At 42.9% G+C, this 27,362-nt stretch overlaps 1 protein-coding gene across 1 annotated transcript; it reads right to left on the minus strand.

The window, feature by feature from the left end:
• Positions 1 to 3,187: 3,187 nt before the first annotated feature.
• mylipa (myosin regulatory light chain interacting protein a) lies at positions 3,188 to 21,203 on the minus strand. Its single transcript, XM_033636893.2, has 7 exons — positions 20,976 to 21,203; positions 19,595 to 19,785; positions 9,954 to 10,139; positions 8,117 to 8,314; positions 7,806 to 7,970; positions 6,573 to 6,990; positions 3,188 to 5,011 (listed from the first exon to the last, which is right to left on the minus strand). The coding sequence occupies exons 1-7, from the start codon at positions 21,060 to 21,062 to the stop codon at positions 4,817 to 4,819; spliced, it is 1,440 nt and encodes a 479-aa protein (XP_033492784.1). The 5' UTR covers positions 21,063 to 21,203; the 3' UTR covers positions 3,188 to 4,816.
• Positions 21,204 to 27,362: the final 6,159 nt, after the last annotated feature.

Raw genomic sequence — 27,362 nt, forward strand, 5'->3', positions numbered from 1 at the left:
AAGCAACATTCTGTACGGGCCAATGATTACACAGGATGTCAGTGCAATTGTTAGATGTGATATGGATTTGTTATGACATTAAGAGTGAAAACAAAGCTGAATTAAATTCAAAATTAAAGGAAATTGCTGGTAGTGCCAACATTATCTACATTTCTCTTTCAGCCACAAATCATTTCCCAGCTAAAACACCTTCCTGTGCCCTTTTCTGTCCCATCTTTTATACTCACACATAGCACAACCTTACCATTACATTAAGTTTTGAATCCTACTGCAGCTGTTCATCCAGCAGTAACAAAATGTACAGTAGCGCCCAGTAAACTATAGTCATGCATAAAAGTGGGTCACCAACCACGCCTCTATCAGGTTTTATTGACTATTGCTCTTGGCTACATGCACACTATAAAAAGGACGTTTGCAAAAGAAAACCAATAAAACGCGATACAGTAGGACGGATTGTTTGTGAAAATGTTTTTGGCAGAACATTCACAGAAATGTCTGAATTTTTCTGAGATATGTTTTTTGACGTTTCATTGTTTTAAAACATTAAAAGGGATGTAAATATCCCACATACCAGGGGCATTTTATTCCAACACAATTCCAGTAGAACATAAATATGCAACAGACTAGGCAAATCCAAAATCCTCAGTCTTCAATGAAACCACTAAGCCTTTTTTTCTCTCTCTCTTTTTCTATTTTTTTCTGACATTAGCTCTCAGTGTCACCACCCACTGCAAAATCCATATTTTGTTGGCAATTTCTCAACAAGAGATTAATGCAGTTTTTGTATGGTATTATAGATACATTTTGGATTAGTGTGACAACAGAAAATGTTCTCAGGTTTTCACATTTCAAAGAGCTTAACATCTCTGCAGTGTTTCCATGTTTTTCCACTGCATTCTCCAGCAATATGGTATAATACCATCAGCTTATCTACTTTTTTCCCCTGACGTGACCAGTAGTTTTCCTGATTGAGATTCCACTACATGTCACTGGGTCAGGGCAAAGGATCAGTGCAGAGGTCATGACGTTACGAGCCTGGGTTTGTGGCTACATGTGCTTGCGTGAATCTGTGTCAGGGATGCAGACAACAAAACAGCTGTTGATTGATGTCAACAGATGAACACGTGTCGCTGTTCGCAGGCCGCTGCCTGTCCCTTTTTAAATATGTTTTTCATTTCATGTCCTTCTATCTTGAGGTGAAATATTCACTTTACAGTGGGTGTAATGTTTTATATGATGCTACTTCTTGTGTTGTTGTTTTCCAACCTGCAAAGATACCGGAGCTCTGCATGGCTGACTGACTGAGAAGAGAAATCACAGCACTCTCCCTTGCACGTCTCTCCCTCTCTGCTGTCATCAGTGTCCTTGGAGTGTGTTTAATGGCAGTGATGCATGAGAGCAAATAAAAGAAAGAGAGGTAAGAAGAGAAACAGGAGAGAAAGAGAGAAGCATTCTCATCCAGAGGGTTATGAAAGGACAGAGTGGGGTGGTTCAGAGAGTAGGGGTGAAGTCTGACTAATCAATAGTGGCTGTACGAAACTCTTATTTGCAGACTTCATAATCACAGTCCAGTGGAGCTTGTCATTTCCCATCAACATTCAGACTCTGTTTGTACCACTGTGCAGCTCTTAGCTACATTTTCCAGTCTGACCGTGACAAATGACGTGTTGCCCTTCCAAGTACGATTCACCTGGGGTGCTGGCGAAGTCACAGCAGTCTGACAGGTCACAAGAAAACACTTTTTGCCATTTCTCTTCTCGCCACGTGTCATCTGAAACCTCTGATGCCCGATTGTCTTAAGTCTTGATAGCTTTGCTGAGTAAAACCAAGAAAAGGTCTTATGAAAGAGCTCAGCAACAGTTTGATATGAGGGAATTTCAGGTTTTAATATCTGTCAGTAAATCTGTGTATTAGAGCAGACGCTTGATATGAATGTAGAAGTGTTATGAGGAAACAACTAGTCTGGTTAATTCTTTTAAACATCTTGTAACAGGTCACAGCCTCAGTGGAAATTATTTGTGAGCAGTGCAGTTAAAAAAATCTTCTCTGTTGTGTCCTATTTAGGGGATTTTCTGAACTCTAAGGAGATACCCCCTGGACCCCCTGACAGATTTGGTCCACCCCAATGTTGACTACATGGCTACGGCCTTGCATCTGGATACCCATGGGTTACCCAGCCTTTAGATTGGGAATCACTGTCCTGGTGGTTGCTATTGCCAAGTACCAGAGGCCATCTGTAAACAAGACAGCTCACATTAGACACTTAAGAGTAATCTCTAATCTGTGTCTTGTGGGTTTCACCACTGCCCTGCCCATTTAGGAGACTAGTAGGGCTCCTGAGTACATTCATTCCAATGGGAGAAGTGAAAGTGAGCACACATCATGACTGATTCTTTCACTTCATAGTTACTAATGTAAATGTTGGACCCATTTTTCCACAGCCAGTTATCTTCCCAACACTCTGACACTAAAATAGCATTTTTCAGACAGATAATTCAGGAGGAAGTTAACTTTGTTCAAGACCTGTCTCTGTCTCAGCAACACTCTCTCACGGTATCTAACAAAGACTGATTTTATCATGTACTGGGTCGCTATCAGATATAAAGTCAGCAGATAACAGTGAAAGGCAAAATGAGGAACAAACATTAAATTTGTACTATATATAGTGTTGTATTGAATCTGCGTTCATGGTGAGAGACGACCGCACCCATTTATAGACAGTTTCATTGCTATTCTGTTACTAGGGCAACAGCTTTGGTCCCTGCTTACTTCCTTTCAGCTACCAAGGAAAACACAGTATAAAAGAAGGAAAGGTCATACATCAGAGACAGTGTTTAAGGAACTAGACATTAGAACTGGCACCAAAGTCTGGCTGCTTGAACGCTGTTATTGTCGGCATGATGTTTCCTTCTTTGGCATTTTCCTTGTCGGCTACTGCATTGACAAACATTCCAAAGGGAAATACTGTTGAATATATTCAGAAGGGTTATGTTGACAAGTACTCAGTGAAATGATGACTCACCTAAGCAACATATGTTCAATCCAACATTAAATACAGTGTGTATTTTAATTTCTGAAATTAGTAAGTTTTGTTTTTACTGGTGTCTTGCCTGTTCTGAACATATGTGAAGTGTACATGCTTTCAGACAACATACAAAACAAAAATAAATGTCCCCTGAATCCAGAGTATGTTTTTAAAAAACAACTTTATTAATACTTTCTCTTTGTTAAAAACAGAATATATAAAAAGCATTTAATTCTGAGTTATTTTACAGAGCATAGTGGCTTTTGCTTCAGAAAACAGAAACAAATCGCTACTTGTACATTGTGAAAAATAAAAGTCCTTCCCCTGCAGCAGCTGAGCTTAATCGAGTCAGCGTTAAAGAAATCAAAGTTTTCCTTTTCTCACCAGAAAAAAAGTCTGTGGACAGTTTATAATAAACATGGTGTTGCTGCTACATTAAGGCCAAACCTCCTACAGACACGTGGAAAACTTCCTTGGTAAAGTGACAATGTTGTTTGTTTGTTTTTCTCTTAAATATAGTCTTTGAAATTAAATAAAACTTGAAAATGAAAAGCTTTTTTCAAAAAGCAAGCAAGTATTGCACAGACAGATCTCCTAGTACCCTTTAGAAATATCAAAAAGGAACTCACAAGTCCACCCCAGAGAAGAAATTTATAGTTGAGGTTTTCAGAGGAAGCAGCTGCTGCTGGACACATTCCTAGTTTTCTTTGTATACAACTCTGTGGTTCGGTGTTTAACAGAGGGACAGTTTGTCCTCTTAATTTCTTACATTTTTATCTCCATGCTAACTGAAAGTTAAAGGCGCATCAGTCTGTGAAACCGGGCTTGTTGTTTTGGACAAGAGGCAGTTAATCAACAAATCCAGTTTCGAGGTGAAGGAGGTTGTGGGAGTGTCAGCAAGATGCTGCATTTCACAGCCAAGGTCGCAGTTCTGGTGGTGGAGTAAAAGAACCCTCGAAAACCCCATTTAACCCAGAGATCACAAGAACGGGACCATGGTGGCCTTAGCACCTGGTGTGTCTCATTAATATGCAGCGCTGCTTAGCCTCTAAATACCCCCCTAATTGGCATGGAAAACATGGAACATGAAAAACAAATAAAATATTTCACTCTCTTGCACTGTAAAATTCAGCTCTCAAATCAAAAAACAAATAAGCTTTAAAATGTCAAGAAGCATTAAAAATGAAAAAAGAAAAAGACAGACATTATATACAGTGTTTAGCTATTCTAAAACACATACACACTCGTCATATGGTTCGGGTTCAGGGGCTAGGAGTCTGAAATGGAGCTAGGAAAAAACAACTAACAATAATAATTCAAAAACAAAAGTGTTTCTGTATCAGGTCAACTGATGCAATAATTTAAGGTCAATAAGAGCCTAATCTAAAATCATCTTGTGGCAGGGGGTGCGAACAAACAAGATTTGGACAGAATGACAAACAAACCAACGGCAACAATACTAAGAACCAACCAGATACACTGGCAGCTCAAAGGGACGAAGGTAAATAACAATAAAACACACACACACACACACACACACACACACGCGTGCGCGCACACACACACACACACACACGCACATACACACACACACGCACGCACGCACGCACACTAGTTGAGGGAGTGGTTTGAGTGTGTCAATCTTTGATTATGCTCAGGAGTTTCTTTACGTTTGGTAGTTCATGGAGTCCAGGCAGGAGACACAGATGGACGAGCAATGTTCCTTCTTTATGAAACCATAATCTGGCTGATTTAAGTCCGAGTTCATTATGGAGTTTGGTGGAGTTGTCTTTAAGTGTGGTAGATCTTGTGCTCGTACTCTGTGGCAGAGCAGCTGTGAGGAGAAGCCATTTCTCTGTGGATGGGCGCGGGGATGTTGCTGCGGTGCTGGCGGTTGTCGGTCAGCGTCAGGTTCAGCAGGCTGGTGCAGGTGGGCAGGTAGACGTGCTGCACGTGCTCCACCTCCGACCGACACACAGGACACAACTGAGGGGGAGGAAAGAAAAGAATAAGCTTTGAGTATTTGTTTATTTTTCAGTTGTAACTTGCTCTGGTCAAAAGTGATACAAGGCTAGCTGTGGTCACCTGAGCTTTGAGCAAACTTTGAGGTGAGCACCTCCTAAATTGAGAATTCAAACATGTTATTTCCATTGCCAGGAAACTTCAATCAGTATTTGTGAACATGAGCTACTTTGGATTTGGGAGAAAGTTGTTCATGTTTACTATTATTTTTGGACCGTCTTGCTCTGCATTCATGTGCTGTCCACATAAATTTTACGTGAATGCTGCCTCAAGTTGGAACAACAATTTGGAAAGTTGGCGAAAATTTTAGTGCATGAGGTGCCAACAGAAAAACAACTTCCCCAGTTAGGACATGGGACTATCCAAGGAGACTGAATGCAGCATTAGACCATAGAAATAACATGGAAGTTTGAAAATGGGTGTAGTTTCCCTTTAAAATACCTTCTGCATTTTTTGGAATCATTATAGGCATAGTTATGACCTAATCACACACCCATAGCGCATCTCAAACCTTCTATGTCCACATCTCAGCTTGTTCAAGAACACAAAAACAAACCTGAGCAAACACTGAGTTCACAAATGTACCACTCTTCTAACACATGACAAACTGGGCCGACACACACGTTGCCAGTAGACGTGACATAAAGCAAGAAGCCGGCAAAACAAAGTTGCAAGTTCAGAGAGCATGTAACCACAATCACACAGTACTAAGAGTCACAGCAACTGGCTGTGTCAACAAATGAGCTCAGATGAGTGCTGCTGACCGCCATTTAGGCAACTGACAAGCCACCACTCAGGTCGTATGACAAATCTTAATGTTGAGACTGAAGAACACTGTGGCAAATATTTTACAGCAACAGACAAGGCAGGTTTCACTGTGAAAAGGTGAAATGTAGTGCTATAGTTTGAGAACAGTTTCCACAGTCTTGATGAAAGCAGTGGAACTTTCCTTCTTTCGCTCTCGTGTCTTGAGTTTCTACTGACTCATTCTCACGTCCATTAGCTGGGTCACGTTTCTTAGTTGAGCTAATGGAAGTAAGATTTGCCTGGCTGCTATAATCCCTTTATAAGACAAACTCCCATACACACTCACTCTCTCACACACACGCTCACACAGACACACCATCTGCTTCCACAAAGACGGGCAACATTTAGCTGATTAAGCGGAGGGGGGACAATCAGGTCAGCAGAGTGCAAGCAAAGCTTTGGATGTTGTTTAAAGGACCATAAAAAGGATAAGAAGTTAAAACTTCAGTATAATTAAAGAGCTTTGGGTGTAGCTGGAAGCTCACAGTAGGCTGGAGGTGCCTCGAGTTGAGCAAAGCACAAGCTCTTGAGATGGCTTTTTTAGCACACTGCTTCTACGGTAGTGATGACATCAGCATTTGCCATAAAGCAAATGCAGTACTGTCATTTCTCAGTCTATATGAAACAAGAGAATACCAACCACACTAATGAAAAGCCCTGCAATGTGGCTTCCACAGTAAAGTCTACAGACATTTCTGTGAGTGAAAAAGAGTCTCACCTGCAGCTGATTTGCGCAGGTCTGGCAACACACCATATGGCCGCAGGGGCAGAACGCAGCATCTATCTCCTCCTCGCAGCAGAGCATGCACAACAGAGCCTCTCTGAGCTTCTGCAGCCGCTCCTGCAGCACTCGGCTCTGCTGGCAGCTGCCGCAGTCCAGCCCCTCGTCCTGCTGGTCGTCTCGGCTCAGGGAGCGTGAAGGAGAGGAGCGTTCGCCGCCGCCAGACATCAGGTCCACAACACCGGAGTTGTAGAGAGCGCGCCGGGCGTGGTCGTACACTTCCTTGGAGGTGCGTCGGATGTCGAAGACGTACTTCTTGCCCAGGTTGATGTTTTCGTTGAGGAAGAGGGAAGCAAGGTGGCCTTTAAAGTCTCTGCTGTACTGCATCATCACTGCGTTAGTGACTGTGTCACACCTAAGAAATGAAAACAGGATAAGACATGATTATTACTCAGCAAAATCAGAGCATTTGACCTGACAAACTTCACCCCAGTGTTGTTGAGACTATGCCTGTTTATCCAATACCCCCCTTGCACTGTTCATTTAGGCAACAGCTAATATTCATCTTGTCCCGATGCCTCATTCACTAACATGAGATAATCACTGCACACTTGTTTCTGAGCAAGCAGGACGAAGACGTGCCTGCAAAAAAATCTGCAGACTCTGAGCTAAAACCCGTCCCTGAAACAAAAGGACACGGCTGTCTTTTGTACCTTTGTACTATTGTGACTGACTGACAACAATTTCATAGCTCAGCCATTTGAATTGTCTCTGCTCACTGCATACTGTCTGTGCAAAGGAAAAAGGCCACCTCTGCCCACTGAAGATTGTCCTGCACAATCTATATTTCCATCCACACTCATGCAGGTCCATTACATGTTTCATGTGCCCATGTGTGCCACTTTGCATGTGTTCATACCATAGAAATATTAAAAGAAAACAAGGAGCACACTTAGTCAATGTGTACAAATGTGTGAGAGTAAACTCAGGAAGCAGTACATGCCAAATAGAGTGGAACAAATGTTTACGCAACACATTTTAGGTCATGTTTTCCCCCGGCTCTTTTATTTATAATCTACTAGTCTTAAGTGAAGAAAAGCAAACAATTAACTTATTAAAACATGCCACAGTGACATGGAAGATTGTTCTGAAGCAGGTCAGATCTGTGAATAATTAATAGCTGTAGTCACCTAGTCTAACTTGCCACTAAAAACCGGCCTTAATAGTCACCTGTAGAAGGCATGGGTCTCTGTGATGGCCCGGTACAGACCACTGGCCGCCCGATTACTGATCAGCTTGAACAAAAGCACCACGCTGTCACTTGTGTCCTTGGTAACCGTCAAGTACACACTCTTCCCCGACTGGGTGGCGATCTGAATGATTGGATAGCTTATTCTAGGAGAAGGCAAAGACAGAATAAGCAGTTACATACTGAATACTCTTAAATCAGACATGTCGTTCTTGATATCTACTGCAATATGAGAAGCACCATCACTAGAAGAACACACAGAGCAATTTGCAGACGTCTCGGTGGAGCGTACCTGTTGACTAAGCTGAAGTCCTCCTTGCAAATGGCGATACCCTCGGGGCCGACTCCTATGGCCAACCGTTGCCCATTTGCATCACGAGCCCAGTGCCACTCCACGCCGTAATGCTCCAGAGACGAGACCAGCTGCAGGGCCTGATACTCCACCGAGCCCTGGCTCAAACCTTCCAGAGCCTTGTGTCTGGATATGATACTGCAGAGGGGAAGAAAGACAACCATTTTAGTTTTTCGCTTTACAGTTCAGATTGGAAATGACATTATCTAACACAAGCTTTATCATACAGGTTATCAAGGAACACCCACTGTGACAGCCAGGTGTATTATACAGGCAGGATAAATGCAACACTGGAGTGTGTTTAAGCTGTCAATGCTGAACACACCCTCAGGCAGAAAGCTCTGATGCTGAACTGGTTCTTTTTTGACAACTATACTTATGAGATCAATGCTTGGGTAGCACAGCTGAATGCTTATTTTAGCCAGTGAAGCCTGCAGATTTTTAGACTGTGGTAGAAAATGCCTGATTGTACAAGGCTGGAGGTAACAAATTACATTTACTCTTCTAAACGTAACAAAATCATTTTGTGTCCTTTTTAAAAAAAAATAAAAATCAGTCGTTTTACTCACACTTAATGTATCTAAATATGCAATTTCTCAAAAGTAAGAGTACTTTTAGTTGAGCACAATATTCTAGTACTTTTTCCATCCCTGCTAATGGCTTATGTATGCCATTCAGACCCACAGTCTGGAGTTCAGTCGATGAAATGATTAGAAACAGCACAGAACAGGCTGGAGGTATGTGTATGTGTAGCAGTGAGCAACAGCACCTACTGCCTCTACAAAGCACATGACTAAAGAGTTGAATGTAGCAGGCTCGGGAGATGGGGCTTGCTAATGTATAATTTAAGAGTCTCCGCATGTGAGGAACAGCACCATGTGCTCGGCAAAATGGTTCCAGTAGGCTCTCCAAAGGCCACAACTGCAAAATGGAAACCAAGTAATTCTTGGATACGTTCCCAACAGTTGTAGGTGGGACGGGCACTGCTGTGGAAAGTGTGGTGTGGAGTTTGCACGATGCAGAGGAATCCACACTCATTGTCTCCGAAAACCTTGCAGTAGTGAAACCGTGTCACCCTCTTCTTGTTTACAGAGAAAACATTCAGGATGCACAGTTGGAGGTTCTGTCAGTGGAGCTCTGCAAACACATGCTATCTGACTTCCTGACAGCTGCTGTTTGGCTGATCAGTGTGAGTGTATGTGTGCAGTAGCTGTCAAACAGCCAACACACACTGCGACTGTGTGTCATCTACTCTTATCTAAAGCCTTTCACCTCAGATAAATAAAGACAGACACTGCAATTTATAAGAAGGGGCAGCACTAGTCATTTCAACTCGCTGTATCTTTATTTTTTTGCTTAAGACAGAATTTTGATTTCCTTTCATTTCCTTGAAAACCAGCTGCCACATTATATTGTCCGTGCCTCGTTGCCATGACCCATTATTTACTCTTTATCATGTCTTCATGGGGGGACAGTGAGTGGGCAGAGATTCAGGAAAACACCGAAAACGGGTTTCAATAATTAGCCAGACCTTGTTTACTTGTATAGGAGTTACATTAACTATGTCCAAATTCCAATTGTCTTGTGTGAGATACCCAGACATCATTAGTTCACTTCAGGTCAGAGTGGGGCTTTTATTACAGTCAGATGTGCAGAGAACAAAACGAGTCTGTGCCAGCAAAACAATACTGTTTTTGTGCATGCTATGTATTCACAATCAAGAACATTTCAACTTCCTGCTCCTCTTGAGGCCCATGTTGAGTTGCTTTAAAAATACCTGTTGATGGTGGCAGTGCTGGGCTCCTCTCCGCATAGCTCCGAGTACCAGTACTTGGCTGTGTTTTGGTTGTAGTCGCCAAACTCGGCCTGTGCCAGGAGTGCACTCAGCTCCTCCGCTTGTTCAGAGCCCATCCGTAAGTGACCGTTATGGAGGTCCTCCTTCACGTGCATGAAGAAGACATGTCTGGGGGACAGGAGGAAAACAGAACAGGGGGGGATCTTTCAATATATGACGAACTCTTTTACGTTTATCCAGACAGTGGAATAACAAAAGAAAGAGCAGGTGGACACACACGGCTAGGATTTCGCTGCAAACAGCAGATGTTTTTGTGTTTGTGCGCAGCAGAAGGAAAAGCAACTGTCACAAGGACTCACTTTCTCTCTTTCAATCCCTTCCTCAGAACACATTATTAGAACTTCCTTTAAGTGTTTATTCACTGGAGGCTCTAAAAGTGGAAGTTGAAAGAGGGACAGAAGTGACAGGATCGTGTTGTTTGCTCCAGTAGAGGAAGTACTTGGACTTTTAACCTGGTGACTCAATGGGCAACTGTGCTCAAACTGTAACTGCTGGGCCAATATGTGACCACAGCTGTGTGTTGTTATGCGATTAATCTGAAATCTGAATGCAAAATCGGGACTTAAATGGAGTTACAATGGCCAGCATCCTGTCTGAGTCTCTTGCTCTGTGGCCCTTTGCAGTTACTGAACCACATTTTTGACAAACTCGTGCAATATACCGATTTAAAGACAGGCCTCCTCTGGTTTTGTTTTGTCTGACACTTGATTCTTGTTCAAAATGAGGTGGGTTCGTGAAGTGACAGTTGGGACAATCGTTCAAAGATTAATAGTGGTCAAAAACCACAATTGTTATTGTTTGGGTTGAACGATTAAATGAGAACACAGAGTTCTGGTGTGGCCACAAAAAAACAGCAAAATTCTCAAGAAACAAAATAAGCCGTGGCAGGTCCTTTCCATTGTTTTGACCTGAAGATGTGAGGAATGCTTTCCTCCTAGCAGCAGGAGACAAAATGTCAAAAGGAGAAACACCCTGACTGGCTCAATCCTTGCATCACAACGAGCGCTGAACTAAAGTAACCTTAACTGATCCTTCCTTGAGCTTACCTATGACACAGTGACCTTAAGGGGATTGCACAGGCAAAAGGCTTTGCTTCCAGTTACCTGCGTCTGTGACAACAAACCTGTTGGACAGCTTTCCACTGGCCAGTGTTGTTGACTAGTTACGATCCTATTGGGGTGCCTGGTGACTTAACTGTAACTCCAGATCTCACTTTAGACTTCATTTGACAACGCCAGAAATTTAAGTATGACTTTGATATCCTGTGCTGACACAAGTTTCAGCAGTAAAACAATTTATGTTAAAAGAAATGGCTGAATGTTTTTGGCCCACTGCATCCTGGTGTGGTAGACTAAAAGCAGACTGCGCCAGAAACTGCTTGTTATTTCCGCAAAAAGAAAAAAAAAAAAACACCCCCGGGCAGCAGTTCTCTTTGAAGCATGATGCAAACAGAGACATTTTTCATTTGTGCAAACTGCAAATCAGGTCACACTGTGACTTGAGGATATTGAGAGGGTTTAGAGGGACACTAAGTGGAGGGGGAAAGGTAGCACTCATCACCCCTTTTATTAGGTTTACATAGACCCATTGTGTTCTGTTTATGTAGAAGATGCATGTGCCGAGGTGTTTTTTGGGAAATGCAGATGATGCAGGGAACCAGCTGGAGGTGATGTTTCCTCTGTCATCTTATGGGACTGAGAACCAGACTCTTGAGGGAGCAATGCAAGACTGGTGGCAGAATACGCACACTTGTGTATTGCTTCAGTATGCTGTAACGGAGGGCACACCTTCTCCAACACACATTCACGGTGCTTCCGAGGAGTAACAACGGCAGTGAAAGCAGCTGTGAGGTACACAAACAAAGTCGGGCTACACCGCCCCTGATAAAGCCACACCATAACAACGAAGCCCTGTAGCTGACTAGCCTCAGGCATAACAAACATTGCTTTGATATGGTGTTAAACATCCCATTCCCTCCAACGCACACGCACACAAACACTGCTCTCTATTGTGTCAGGCCCAGCAGGCATCATGTGATGGAGCGCTGCTAGTTAGCTACCTGCCTGACGCAAACAATAGGGCTGACTGGAGTTTACTATAGGGTGCCGACGCAGGGTTATTATAGGGCAAGCTGCGGAGGTTACTGTAGTTCAGGCGGGGCTGGCAAGAGGTTACTATCGGTCACTGTGCCACTGAGCAAGTCATTTAATATCTTAACAAGCTTCCTTTACCACAAGTCCCAGCCTGCTGTTAGTTTGGTGTTGTGACACTGCCAATGTGTAACATGATGAGTTTTAACCTCAGCGATGTTTCACTTAACCAACCATGTGTGACTATGTGGACTGTTTGGCCTATTTGGCCACGAGGCTGCTGAGCAACACACCTCCAAATCCAGTATTCCTGGTGTTGCGGTCGCCCACGTGTGTAAACAGGTGTGCAAGCTTTGCTGAGCTGGCCAAAAATTCCAATTATCATTTGGAAGGAAAACACCTCCTATTAGCTTTACAGCAGAGCAGGTAACAACAGAGGTAACTACAGTTCAACGATGGCTCCCTGAGGCTGAATGGGAGCCATCAGATATGCATCTGCCAAACAAAACAAAAAACATGTCTGAAAATTCACAACACGCAGCTGCCTTACAAGCACAAGGTAACAAGTTCTCCCACTGAGGCTCCCTGCGAGGCGAGACTGCTACTGGATCTGCTCTAAACACCAGCTTTGTGCAGCAAAGGAATCTTGCTATATTACTTTTGTTATGGCAGCAACAAGGGAAAATGTTTTGTGCAGATTGCCCTGTCGTCTTCCTCGGCCTCTGTATCAAGTAGAAAGCTTCTCAGACAGCTTTCCCAGGATCAGCGTGATCAAGCGGTGTAGTGCTGCCTCAGCGTCTGTCAAGGTCCATCCTAAACTCAAAGTGTGGGAGAGACAACAGTCCATAAATCCACCATCTCCCAACATGGTGTTTGAGGCTGACTGGTTGAGACAGGACTAAAAAAGCTTTTTTGAAATGTCTCCTGAGTGGACAAAACATTTGAGACCCACTGATGTGAAGTGAATGCATTTGTCTGGACACACTTGAAAAAAAATTGTGGTTATCCCTGTACAAACCCTTCAGGTTTACGCAGGCCTGTAACCAAGGTGACAAGACAAGAGACAGCAGAGCGGATAAATGACCCCCGTGCTCAACAAAACGGGCATCTAAGTCGCTGTGACTCATTTGAGTGACGTAGCCAGACAGAATCACAGGACTTGAATCTGTCTCTTATTGGAACGTGAGGATGCCATGCTGAATCAGACTCACTCTTGAGGAGCTGTTTATTTGCAGCCAGACCTCTCCTCTGTGTGCTTCAGCCCGTTTCATTCGCCATCCTGATGACTAAAACACATCACTATTCAGACACATTTGCACACGCATCATGACAGGGTCGTCCGGGAACACTGCAGCCATCATCACAGCATCGTCTCCTCCTTTAGACTGGCGCTCGATAACATACCAGACACAGACTGAATGCCAGGAAGTCTGTGCGGAGACCAAAGTCTCTTGGCCTACTTGAGTACATCTCATCACCGCTTTGTCCTTCATGGGAGATAACTCATAATCAAAGTCTTTAGAGGCTTACTTATTTACAGTCATAACACCCCTGAATGCTAACAGCATAGGAGAATGATTCAAAACAGTGGTTGTGGGGGGAAGGGGAGGTCATGTGGGGTGCTGCAGGAATGTTTGAATACTTGATTGCCTTGCTGGAATAATTCAATTAAAGCGGGCCTGAACCCTGAGAAAGAATATCTGAAAATAGGTCACTGGCTACAGAGCTGAGCTGAGGGGATGAGATAATTCATGTTTTTCAGCTGATTTCTTCTGCCCAGTCTGTGAACCGTTCAAATTTAAAACACTAAAACATCCCAAAAATACAGTGTTTGTGTGCATTTTAAGCAATCCAATCCAATGTTGAGCTATTTGGAGCTGTTTATAAAAAGACTTGAGAAATCTTTTTGCATGTACTTTAGCGCCATAGTTTAAAAAAAAAAAAAAAAAAAAAAGGAATAAGCATACTTTCTCAAGTAGACAGACGCTCATTACCAAGTCAACTAAACCCACTCCAGTCTGTTCCACCCATCTATAAAACCATTGTCTTATTTTAATGTTTTCTACCCCGACCCAGTGTCTATTCTCCCAGTAGGCAGAATGTCAGCCGCTTCACTTCACAGAAGAACAAAACGTCCCCACAAACTGAAACCTAACACCTCTGCCTAGAGACTGCACCTCCAGCCAATCACCAGTAGACTTTCAGACCTCATCGGTTGGGCTCTCAACAATGCGGTTTGTGAGCTAGTCAAATGAGACACTGCCAGGAGCTGTGTGCTGTGAGGTTACTAGCAGTCATTGAACTGCAGTAAACCCTGCTGAACATCTTCTCTCAAGGTGTGGGCTGAAAGGAAAGACAAACTAATGCGCTTATTAAAGGATGAATCGTGCAATTTATCCGAAAGTTGCAAAACAATCATACTGAGCACAAGTTGCAACTCTGTGCCGAGCTGAACAGAAAGCCACACTGCCATTAAACAAAGAAGCTGTTTGTATGCTAAATACTTTGGTTACAGGCTGGTGCTCTGTACTGGATGGTGAAACAGTGATTAAAGCTCAGCATCAATCCAAAGTTCAGGCACCAAACAAATAAAACAATTCTGCCGTTCTTGGGCAAGAGCAATGTTATGACTTCAAACAAGACAAAATCAGGGCTAGGTTACTTGAGTGCACAACACATGACAGAGGAAAGACACTCACAGGGCTGGGGAAAGCTACTAATTACTGATGATGGAGCTGGCTGATAAATCCTTGGGTGGTGTTTTTGAACACATGAAACACCCACAGGCATCTTGTGTGATCTTTGGCTTGATCTTCTGTGGAGCCCGCCACAGCGAGCTAAACATTCTAACTTCTGTGTGACCTGAATAAATTGCCTCAAATTGTTTTCGCAGAGCATTCAGATGAAGTGGCAGTGTAGAGAGCTGATGGGAGTTTTCTACAGCTGCACAAGAAATGAACTGCTACGATTTAACAGCGGTGATTAATGTAAATGTTGATCAAGCCATTCATTGTAAAATCTCAGTTGATAACTATACATAGGTTTGGAACTGTTCCCACCACGCACTGGGGGAAAGGCAAGGAAACACCCTGGACAGATCGATAGTCCGTCACAAGGTTAACACACTGATTCACCTGATTTTCCAGTGCCCCTGACCAGCATGTCTTTGAAACGCCTGGCATTATATAAGAAGAAGGAACGCTGTCCTGAGAGAGCAGTGACATCAGCAGAGCAAAGTCCTTGAAGTTGGATTTAAAAATTTTTAGTTTGGAATTATTTCCCGTATTGTGCTGCATCACAGAACAGACTGTTTGGTATAAATCTGACATGTTTGACTTTGAGGGTATGAATGTATTCTCAAAGACTTGTTTGATGACACTGACCCATCTGTCTTTTCCTCATAGTGCTTCTCACGGCATTTGTTGGAATCTACCACTGCTGGTAAACAACCAATCCAAGCTGAGGAGCTGAGGAATCTCTAACGCAGTTGTCATCGTGTCAGTCACTGCTCATGAGTTGTGGTCAAACTCTTAAACTAGGCAGCACTGATCCAATATGAATCAAAATTCTGTTACTGCACTGCCTAAGAACATAACATATTTTAGTGTACTGTTTAGTTGTAAAATGAGAGTTTGCTCCAGCTGGTGGGTGGCGCTCTGTTTTAATGAAACTGTTTCCAACATGGCAAAAATTTCTCGTTTTACAGCTAAACATCACACTAAAGTTTTAATGAAAACAAATGAGGTGAGGAATAGACAATGCAGTTCGATCAGTACATCAAGACTGTGGTACACTAGTGGTGACTGACAGCTGCGTTGGAGACTCCTTCTCTCTTATTGGTTGTTTTTGTTCTTGTGCGGTGCGGCAATTAAAAATGCTACAAAAAGGCAGAGGAACATGAATTTTCTTTCACAGATTACCTGTCTCATTCAGTGCTGTGTGAATATAGTGACTGTTCCAGCAAAAATGATAAAGTTGCTTTTATAAAAGTTACCCACTACAGCTTTAATTTGTGACACAAATAGGGAAAAAAAACAAGTTAACTTGCATGCAAACATATTGAGATGTAATTACTAAAAAGTATAACAATCAGAAGGAGTCCTTGGTTAAAACTCATTTGGCTTTTAGTTTGGATTCAAGTTAAAAGATAAGCTTTACACCTGAGGAGATAAACAGCTTCACAATGAGGGCCTCTGATAAAGCCTGCACTAACAGCTGTGCCCTTTCAGGATATCCAATGTTTGCCTGATCAGAATGTTAAATACGAGTGCTAATGAAGGGAAAAAACACCCCCCAGCAAGCAGTGTTTAATGATGCAGATAACACAGGCTGTTGTTGAGGCCCTTGGGTCAGTATCCCTTAACCAATGGAAAGTATTAGTTCCTCCAGTTAATGCGTCATGGAAATACAGATGAAGGCGAATCAGATGTTTTTAGGCAACTTTATTTTGGAGAACTGTTTTTTTGTTTTCCACTGGCATGAAATTAAACGATAAAGCCAAGAAAATGTCGGAAGCATCATGTAGTGCAACTCCCATCTCAAGCCACTGGAAGGTTGGCATGGCCCTTGCTTTCGTCTTTGTTCGATGTGGCCCCTTCAGCTGCCCAAAATAGAAGGTGGCAGAGGAGAGGACGCCACATCAAAAGATTATTTTATGCATTTGGGAAATTCTAGATTTATAAAACAAGCCTGTGGGAGATGGGTGAATGGAGAATCTCATAGCAATGAGATTAAGGAAAAAGGGGTTTTAGAAGGAGGGGATATGGCTGCCAAGGAATAAAGCTGAACTTAAGCCTTGCAACTCAAATATATGTGGATTGCGCTTTGGTTTTGTGCAGCAGAAGACAAACTCTACCTAAAAGGTTATATAGATATACTGGTTATGAGAAATTATAAAGGCCCAGCAAAAAGAGGAACGAGACTATCTAAATATTAAGCTGCATGTGAGCAAGAACATGCAAGTGACCTGCTAGGCTTTACGTGGCAGCAGAGTACACAGAAGCTTATATAAGCAGATCTGTGCGTGCTCAGTCCAGTGTAGGTTATGTAATAAGGACTATAAGAAGGGCGTAGAAAAAGAGGCCCACCCCTCAGCTCAATAGAGTCTATTGGTACCATACAGTCCCTTTGGCTTTGTCCATAGGCTGCAAGAACATTTACCCCAGCTCACAGATTCTTGTGAAACTAGGGAAACAATGTGTGGTTATAAAGATGGTGTGAAGCGAGAGGCTCACGTTGGGTTTCAACTTCTAAAACTTGTTCATGAACTCATCTTTGACTGCGTTTTTTGACACTAAATACAGCAAACATTTTTGTGGCATACTGACTTTTCTGTAGAGAAGAACTGGACGCATTTCTAGTCATGTGAGGAGCAAAAATGTGCAATGTGTTTGCCTTGATGAGGCGTGGAGGGGTGTACGCCTGCAGTCAGAACACGTTGTGCAGAGGCTGCTGTAGCTTAAAGTAGGTCAAAGGTGAAAGAATATAAAATGAGTGAATGGGACACTATCTGGTCCTCAAAGTGCTAATTTACTCAAATGTATGAATATATTCTCCACAAGTCAAGTAAATTTCAAATGAAAGTAGAAAAAATATTCACATAAATGCCATGTGTAATTTCATGACCCTTTTAAATGAAGTATAGCTGGTTCCCAGAGCTTTGTGTTGGTCCTTAAAATGCCACTGCTATGTGCTGTCAACATCTTGCCCTTTATCTCTAAATTGATGCCAGTGTTTGCTCCCCCACCACTTAAATTATATCACATCTGAGCAGATGGATGGCATGAAGGCTGCACCAAAATTAAACACATAACTTGACAGCATGTTGCTATGTGTCGTGTGTGAGTACCCTTGCCTGCCATCTCACATCTCTATCTCACCTTTCTTTAACAACCCCATGACCCCCACCTGACGCCAGCCATCTGTTGATAACCCCCGCTAATCATTGGAGGTCAGAGCGCAGGCAGCCAAGTGTCTTCCACCCTCACACACTCTTTGCCCCACTGCCTTTCACTTTTTTCCTTCAAAAGATTGCCAAATATGGGCCAGAGTGGTGAGGGGGGGGAGGGGGGGGGGGGGGTGGGGGTGGGGCGAGCGAGGTGGACAGAGGCCGTGTGAGCATGCAGGGACAGTTTATATCTGACAGCGATAAGAATATGGCAAGAGAACAAAGTCTATGCTTTTATATTTGATCAGCACATGAAGGGAGGGAAGAGGGGGTGAGAAACAGCTGAAGGTGGAGCGGTGGGTGAACTGGGAAGCAAATGAGTGCTTGCTGGAATGCTGGTCAAATCCTTGCCAAGGCAGATACATGTCGGTTTAATGAACAGTTCTAGTGGCATGCTGTGTGTGTTTGTGAGCGAGAGGGGACAAGCAGCACGGCGGAGCTTAAAAAGACACCAAACTAATTTCCCCTTATATCAAACACTTGTGGCAGTGCCTGGGGTGACTATAACATCCACAGTACCACGCCAGACACTGTGTGTAAAACAAGTTTTTTGGACAGGTTCCGAGGGCTGCGGATGCTATTTATAACTTCAAATGAAACTGGAGCGAGGGAATACTGAGTCAGGATCTGGACATGTCATGGCTTGTTACTTTGATCTGAGTAGTGGGTTTTTTTTCTTAAGCTAATCTTGCAGAGAGGAGAGCTAGTAAGGGGTGATGTGATGCCAGTGTGTGTTTTTTGCTTACTGCTGTGTTCTTAAAATTAAAATATAACTAGCATTTCGGGTACATGTGCTTAACAACGTCTTAAAGTGCGAATGAACTTTAGATCCTGCTGCTCTAAAAAAAAAACTATGACATATATCACCAGCTGTACCAATGACTCATGATGACATACTCCTGTTAAAACAATGCCTATGGAGGAAAGCACCCTACACTGGCCCATCGCACAATTTCCAAACAGCATCTGCAAAAACCCCAAATGGAGGAGTGTGCTTTTGTTCACACAAAAATGGCCACAAACAATTGAAACAAAAAAAGCACAACAAAAGTTATTTTGAGTTGAATGGGGGCTGTGACAGAGGTCCTGGCTGTCGCACAGAGGGTCCCTGGGGGCAGGCGCAGAGAGACACATACCCCCAGAGCTGCTGGATCACATTTCCTGCCTGGAGCTCCAACAGAATGACCTTCAGTAACCCCGGAAGGGCTCTGGGGAGAGGTTACTACAGTTCATTCTAATGTATGACTATCAGATATGCTCTGGAAGCATACCAAGGATGGCTTTGTTTTGTTTTTTTACATCATCATCACTGTATATCAGATGCAGTCATGAAAGTATGTTAATAAAAAAACAGATAATTTTTACTGAGAGAGGGTAGTGAGCTTATTTATGGGTATGTGGCAGAAAATGTGTTATAAAGGAAGTGGTAAAATAAAATTAGATCTTATCGTATGACTAAACAAATGTGATGAGCTTCATGTGGCAGATCTGCACAATACGTCTGTGCAAGCGGTTGGTAAACACACCTTGTCTGTTCCTGCAGAATGAGATGGGGCTCCACAAAGAACTTGACCCGCAGCCTCAGTCGACAGGGCGTCACATTGTCCATTTGCTGACAGATGCGGTTCCTCAGATTGAGCCACAGGTTCTCTCCCTTGCTGCCTGTGAACTGCAGCCCAAAGTAGTCTACCTCAATTATGCCCAACTTTCTGCAAACCTGGGAAGAGATGACACAAATGAGTCACAAAAGTGGATTTTGAGAATGCAAAAAGGACCCTAAAATCCTGGGAGTAAATTTCACAGTTTCTAAAAGTGTATCTTTTCACAGCAGGATAGGAAAGTGAGTTGAGAGGTCCCTTTACATTTTGGCAAGAATCAACAGAATTCCCCAACAGTAAAAAAAAAATAGTTTGTCAACATTTTCAGGAGGCTAAGAAAATAAGGCTTCTTTTATCACTTTGTTCATTAGCTTTTCGGCTGTCCCACTGCTACAGATAAAACCCATCAATATTCTAAAGCTCGCGATAGGCTGGAAGTAAACTTGGAGGCTCTCCCGGGGTAAAGGGGCTCATCAAACCCACAATCCCACGCCCCTTCAGCGGCGGCGGCCATGGGGTTATTACATAACCGCTGCTGCTCGTCTGCAGGGAGCCCGGAGGCTGAGATAAAACTCATTCATACCCACGGCAAGTTGGGGATATGCCATGCATATGAAGTAGCTTTACGTTTCAATAGCGGAGAAAACAACTTGAGGCTACTGATGCAAAGAGTAATATGCGAGTTTGTTCCTTTCATGTCCACTTTGGAGGGAAAATAGGCGAATATCTAAAAGTTGAGACTGAAGTTTCAGTTTGAGTGGAGCGAGGACGCTGAGTGCTTGCAAAGGCTCAAGAATGAACTCGAGTAACCTTAACAAAGCCATCTGCCTCTGACTAAGCCATGCAGGTAGAGGCGACAACCACAATGCATCAAAACTTTCCTAAATGTAGCCTGCAAGTTATTTCGCGTTGACTATGATTCGTCATATTGGTGATTCATTGTTACACACAAATGTTTTCCTTCTGGTTGTACTTAGCAGAACATTTTGTTTCCGCCGTCCTTCTGTGCAACAACAAAGCAGATGTATCGGTAGTTTTGTTTACAGCTTAAGTGAATATTGGCAAACATCAAGCAGCAAACACACCTTGTTTATAAGCGTTTTAGTGCAGAAACTGAGTTTATTTCTGTGTCTTATTTGCCTGTTTATAAGAGGCATTAAATAAGCCATCGAGCTTAAGTTTAGAAAATGGAAAATCTAAAGTTTTGCAAGACAACCAGATCACTGCTGTCCCATCTGACCATAGCACTGGGGTTTAGATGCAGGTTATCATAATAACAAAGCGGGATGTGTATTCCACCACAGCCTACCTTATTCAGACAGTCTTCACCGTTCGCCTTCGCATCAACTTCCACCTCCATCACCACCGCATCCGGACGAGTAACGTGGCAGAGCATTTTGGCTGTGTATTCTTGTAAATCTTTGGTGTGCCACTCTTTAAAAATAAGAAAACACTTCTCGAGCCTTCATTAAAACCCCCCTACATCAAGCCTTCGTCACTTTCATAGTCCTTCCACTCCGTGTGGCGAATCTGTGGCCACCAGCTGTAGGCTATATCAATGAAATGCCATGCACGGCACCGCCTACTTATAGCCGTCCAATGGGGATCCGTTTGACACAAGCGCTGCAAAACTTCACCCAATGGGAAGTCGCGTTACATGCGCACGCTGCTTTGGCTCCAGCTCACCTCCCGTGCCTGGAAGTGTGAGGAGCGCCCTCGTCTGGCGCGCCTGTTGCAGGGACCTGAAGCGGCTTTCAACTCACCTGCCCCTAATGAATTAGACATTTCAGCGAACTTCAGCAGACCTTGGGGTGAGTTTAATGGCTTGTATACGGGTTTCCCCCTCAGTTTGTGTGAATAATGTATGGGAATGCAGTCCAGAAATAGCTGAGATAAGGGGAAAACATCCCGACGTGCCAGTCAGCAGCTGATGCCCAAAGCTTTTATGATTTTTTCATGATGGTATCCACATTGTTTCCAACTCACTTCCACCTTTCCCACAGTGTTCCTGCTTGTGTAGCACCAGTTTTTGACCTTGAACCGCAGACACGTTGGCTAAAATGACAGTGTGCACGTTTTAATTAAAGTTATAATTTATGAAGGTGATGAACAAAGGTCTGAGATAAAAGTGACTTCACGTCCCTCAGTGCTGATATGAGGAGCAATCAAGTCATAATGAGATTGTGATGAAAGCTGTTTGGCATCCTGAATCTCTGACCTTAAAACTTTTCATCAAAGCTTCTGAAATATCCGTTATTTAAATGGGTACAAGTCTCATTGAGATTAAAAATGTCTTTTTCAAGACCGAGATGGAAACATAGCTTTGCTCTTGACTTCAAAATCAGAATAGGGTTTATTGTTAGGTAGGTTTTCACAAGATGTTTGTCTTGGTGTTCGGTGCATAGCCTACAACATGCATATTGAGAGGAAATGAAGATTAAAGCAAGTACTGCAAGAAATAAAATAGCAAAATTCCAATAATAAAATATGAAAAAAGTGAGTAATATTTATGTTTCAAAACGAGAGAGCTGCACAGCTTTGTGCAGGGATGTGCACGAGTTTACAGTATTGAGAATATGTGCAATATACATACAAAGATAATAGACCAGAGGATGTGAATTAGTGCACTGGTGAGATGACGTACAGAGCCATTTAATAATGAAATGTTTATCCAGCCTCATCTCTCCCACACCACACACTCTTCTATGATATATTATTCATCAACAAAGTGTTGTAATTTTTACAGTAGGAGACAGCCAAGGCCAGAAGACACTGTAGCCACACACTCATACTTAGACTAGGGAGGCACGGTGTTCAGCCAAGCCCTGTGTTTGTCTGCCAGGGGACATTTTAGGGTAGAGGCAGCGTGCCTCTCCATATTTTGTGCTCTCCCACCACTGCATTCCTGACAGAGCGTCAGTGACTCAGATACAACAGGACCCCACAAGGAGCTCCTTAACACAATCACGTCATCGTTCAGTTATTGTATGGAAGCATTTATTTACAATGAGTGTGAGATGAGATTAAAGTTTGCATAATGTGATGATGCACAGTGTGTTAATCTGTGTCTGTGTCTCTTTATCTGGATGTTATTTCAACTGGCTAAGAATTCATGGACACGGGGGGGGGGGGGGGGGGGGGGGCTAAAAGGCTACACCATGTTGACCATGAAAGATGGAAGAAATTGCATGGCAGAGGCTTTCACAAAGATACGAGGGCAGGGTCTCACAGGGTCATCATGTAACAGTGAAGATCATGACTGGTATTAGTATTTGAAATGTAACAGTTTAGGAAGGTGTTCTCATCTCATAGCTCACTGTGTGTATCAATGATATGCAGGCCCCTACACACCAAAATTGACTCACCAGATTTTATCAGCTGTGACATGCGTTTCTGTGTGTGATAAGGTCAGCAGGTCTGGAGTTGGCAGTGGCTGATGTCCTTTTGCCCCGCGGTGATGCAAGAATGTGTACCATGAATGAACAGAGAGACGTGGAGTCCGAGCAGCCATCATAACCATAAATGGAGAAGCAAGGGAGATAACGAGTGACCTAACATCCACTGTCGACGTGGGACAGGAGGTACTCACTGAGCAGGCTACAGACACACACAAGCACTCATGTACTCTGCTACCACACACACACAGAGCACCAGCAGGTATGCGCAGCTGGTGTACCTGCTGGTGCTCTGTGACTTTCTCTCACTTCGTCTCTCTCTGTCCCACAGCCCTCCAAAATACAACAGGCATGCATGCAAAAGTAAATAAATAAATTATTATCTGTGATGCAATTAAGCCAATATCACACAAGAGGGAGTGCTGTTGTGCTGAATATCAACACAGCACGACCTTGAGTGTGATATTGCTTTTATACGACAGTTCTACAAGCACCACTTATTAGTTAACAGTAATAAGCAACAACAGATTGTGATTTGTTTGTTTATTAAATCATTTATTCGGCTCTGCGACTGGACTGTTGCCAAGCAACACATAAACATCCCCGCACAGTAGCTTGCTACTTTGTGAAGGTCTACACATTACCTCAGGCCAGCTACTTTGCACCACGTGCATTTATCTATATGTTCCATTTATTGTGCAATGGGTGACATAAGAGCACACCTGCAGGTTTGCAGCAAAGTATTCAGGCTTCTTTACTTCATACTCTTCTGATGCCTTTTCATGATTTAACCCAAGTGTTATTTGTGTACATATTTGCAATGCAGAGTTTGTTACGACGACCTGTAATGACAGCTAATAAACAGATAATGCAATATATGGTTTAAAACACCTGTAAGGCGGAGTGATAGGTGCGATGTCCCAGTGATGTTGTGCTCTATATCAGCACCCATGGAATGCCTCTTATTCAGTTAAATAACTTGGTTGGAAATGACTTTAGTATAACGAAAAACATCTGTTGTGGATAACAGTTTCAGTGGTTGCTGTGTTTGGTATACTTGCCATATTTATATTTTATTTACATCTCTGTTTGTGCACACTAACAGATTATAGAAACACAGCTGTTTGTAGATACTCACATCTGGATCTTACAATTTAGGTATTCGTACATTTACCTTGGTGCACCATTATACCTTAATTATACCTAAATAAATAAAAAATTGAATTGAATACCAATACAACTATAACTGCACAAAGAGAGCTAGAGTAAGATGAACAGGGGAAAACAAAAAAGCAACATTTATCTATTAAGACTCCCCTTTTGCACATCTAGGTCAATTTTGGGGGTAGGGCATCTTTTTCACCATCTGGGCTCTCGCACAAACACAGACCATTTGCAGGCTCCTGGTTCACGGCTAGGTATGACATCATGCAATGTGACATCACTTCCCTCTGAGGCAAGTCACCGCTCACTCGACTGGAGCGTGAACACATAGCCATGCAGGGCTTTCTGTGTGTGCCTGTGTGTGTGCATCTGGGCACATGACATCACAGCGTCATCACTGCCCATCTCCATAGCCAAAGCTGTGCCTCTTGAAGCAGAGATTATGTCAGAAAGTGCCATGCTAGCAGAGCTGCTGCGGCTGCTGTTGTTGTTGTTGTTGTTGTTGCCTTGATTACATTTTTTCCCTCCCTTTCAGTCGAAAGAAGAGCAGCAAAAGGCAGCTGACGTATTAGGCAAAAGGAGGGACTTGTCTTCCCAAACATGAGGAAAGGCCAGAGGGCGAGCAGCTCCTCTGAGTCTGAAGAGAATCAACGGTCAACGGATTATAAAGAGCAATCGTCACCACGTGGGTGCTCATCAGATGAAGATTCATCATCAGATTCAGATGTGGAAGCAGAGAGTGCGATGAAGAGGAGCCAGAGGTTCAGCAGCTCTTTCAGCTTCGGGGAAGATGACCAGCTACAGTCAAAGAATGAGGACAGAGATGAAGAACTGTCTCCAAAGAACTCTAATGGAGTAACAGAGCTGGTGGAGGCAGAATTAGCAGCAGAATGCCAGCGACTGGAGAACCGCAATGTTTTTTGCGACACAAATCAACCTCCAAGGTCAGGTTTATTCAGGCCTCAGCAGTTATGGCTGGCAATGACAAGATGTCTCGCCCTCCGATGGCCTCCTTGTCTGTCCATTAACAGACAGAGTAGCAGAAAATTAGCCTACCAAGTGGACCTTGACCAATTGGAAGACACACAGTCTTCTGTCAGCTCTGAATCAACCAATGAGAGCTCTTCAAGTACATCTAGCGGTGATGATGGAGAAATGACACTGGTGAAACACGAGGAAGAGGAAGTCCGAAGCAGAGGGGTTAAAAGTGGTCCACCCACTTGTCGTGGGATTTCCCGTTCCACACCGAGACTGCCAAGAGCCAGACAAGCAACAGACTCTGTGTTAGCTTCACTGATCTTGGAGAAAGAAATGTTCCTGAGGATTGAGCTGGTAGATTCAGGCGCTGAGAGGGATGATTTACGGTACCGGGCAGAGTGGAAGCTATCAGAGAGAACTAAGGAACTGGCAGAGGGAGTCTGGCTCTCTCGAAGCCAAAAAATTGATGGATTGACCTATTAAGTTGGAGGCTTGGCTGCCTTTGATGGGGTAGTTTTTTATTATTCACCCATCAAGTTAGATTGGTTATTGCAACCATCAGTAAATTGGTTATTATAATCATCTAATCTTAGTTTGTGTGACTGCTGATTAGAAGTGGCCTAGATTTCAACGAATAATCAGTCAGGTTGGCTTTGCATGACTGCTGTGTAAACCGCTGTGTGCTGATACAAACGCCGTGACTGTAGCTAACTAATTAGAAAGGCTATTTTCAGAAACACAGCACAGCTCGGTTGGTGTTAATGTTTATTTTTCTGCCTTTCTGGGTCTCAGAGAACATTTTATACATGACTGGTTCCACGTGTGGGAGTCGAGGGAAGACTTTACAGAATATGTCATGTATTAATAAAAGCCTTTTTTTGTGATAGTGGGGTTTATTTTTTTTTGAATAAGAATTTATACTTTACAAGAGAAATGTACATTGTGATAGTAAAGGGCCACCCAACTTGTCAGATCATGCTCAAATTTCCCAAAAGAAATCCATATGAGGAGAATTTGGAACATTTTGTTGCTCAGGGTTTGTTTGTATGCTTAGAACAATTTTATGTTTGAATTTCCCAGCAAAATAGGATTTATAGTCATTGTGCATTGGAACAATAGCACAAAAACAGTGTGTTTTTATACAGATACCAAAGAAATTCAACACGGATTACAGTCCAAGCCCAAAATTAAAATTTCATGGTCAGTGTGTGCCAGCAGTCTTTAGTAAATCCCACTTTTTATTCATTTGGTGATTTGTGTTTTAAAAGTCTCCGACAGCGTGTTTAATGTCTTGGGGGTTGTGTGTGTGTGTGTGTGTGTGTGTGTGTGTGTGTGTGTGTGAGCATGATGGGAATTATTTAAATGTAGTTCATGTCTGTCAGAACAACTACATTTCCAAAGTGCTTTAACAGTCTGCCAGCAGAAGAGAATTACGAGTTGGGTTTTTATCAAAGCTCAGATCTAACAGCCTTTCATTACAATGTAATGAGACAAAAGACATGAAGGCAATACAATTTCCTCAAATTCTGACAGTCAGGCTGTTGGGCTCCTTTTGAAGCAACTACATGAAATATGACTGTGTAGCTGCATAATTATGATTTTACACTACGAGTGCTATTATAATGGCTGCTTTTCCGAACAGGAGCATTCCTCAGTGTGTGTATATAGCAGAGTGGTGACCTGTTTTCTGCATGCATGCACATGCTTTACAACTCCTTACATAACAGAGCTATGCTTTGGCTGATGTTATGAATGAGAATATGCACAGTATGTGAACAGTCTAGCTCCTTAAGCAAACAGTAGTGATGCATTCGACTATCCTATTTTAGGTAAGTTTAAAGCATTGACTGTATAAAATAATGGACACTGTGGCATCACTCCTGTTATAAAGCCTCTACTTTGGCACTCTGGCCATCGACATCTTGGAATTTTTGAGCTAGAAGTGTTCATATTTGGTTGAGAAGGTGGAGGTAACCTTAACGCTAGGTGCTAGCTTGGTTAGCACAGTGCATTACAGTGTATTGTTAAATGTAATAATGCTAATGGTAGTGAAAACAAGCTTAAAACTATTGAAACAAAATGCACTTAAACTGATCAAATTCCTTAGCAGGTCTTTAAGTACAACCGAACATTTAACGGCGATCGAACGCTAACGCTAA

The sequence above is a fragment of the Epinephelus lanceolatus genome, chromosome 16 (genome assembly GCF_041903045.1).
Source record: "Epinephelus lanceolatus isolate andai-2023 chromosome 16, ASM4190304v1, whole genome shotgun sequence".
NCBI classification, from domain to species: domain Eukaryota; kingdom Metazoa; phylum Chordata; class Actinopteri; order Perciformes; family Serranidae; genus Epinephelus; species Epinephelus lanceolatus.

What these genes read in the sequence shown, in the direction of transcription:
- mylipa (XM_033636893.2), bottom strand. Translation starts at nt 21,062, where the DNA reads ATGCTCTGCCACGTTACTCGTCCGGATGCGGTGGTGATGGAGGTGGAA. An exon ending in GTGAAGACTGTCTGAATAAG is followed by an intron (nt 19,786 to 20,975) that starts GTAGGCTGTGGT and finishes ATCTCTTCCCAG; the next exon opens with GTTTGCAGAAAGTTGGGCAT. An exon ending in ATTCTGCAGGAACAGACAAG is followed by an intron (nt 10,140 to 19,594) that starts GTGTGTTTACCA and finishes CCTGTCCCCCAG; the next exon opens with ACATGTCTTCTTCATGCACG.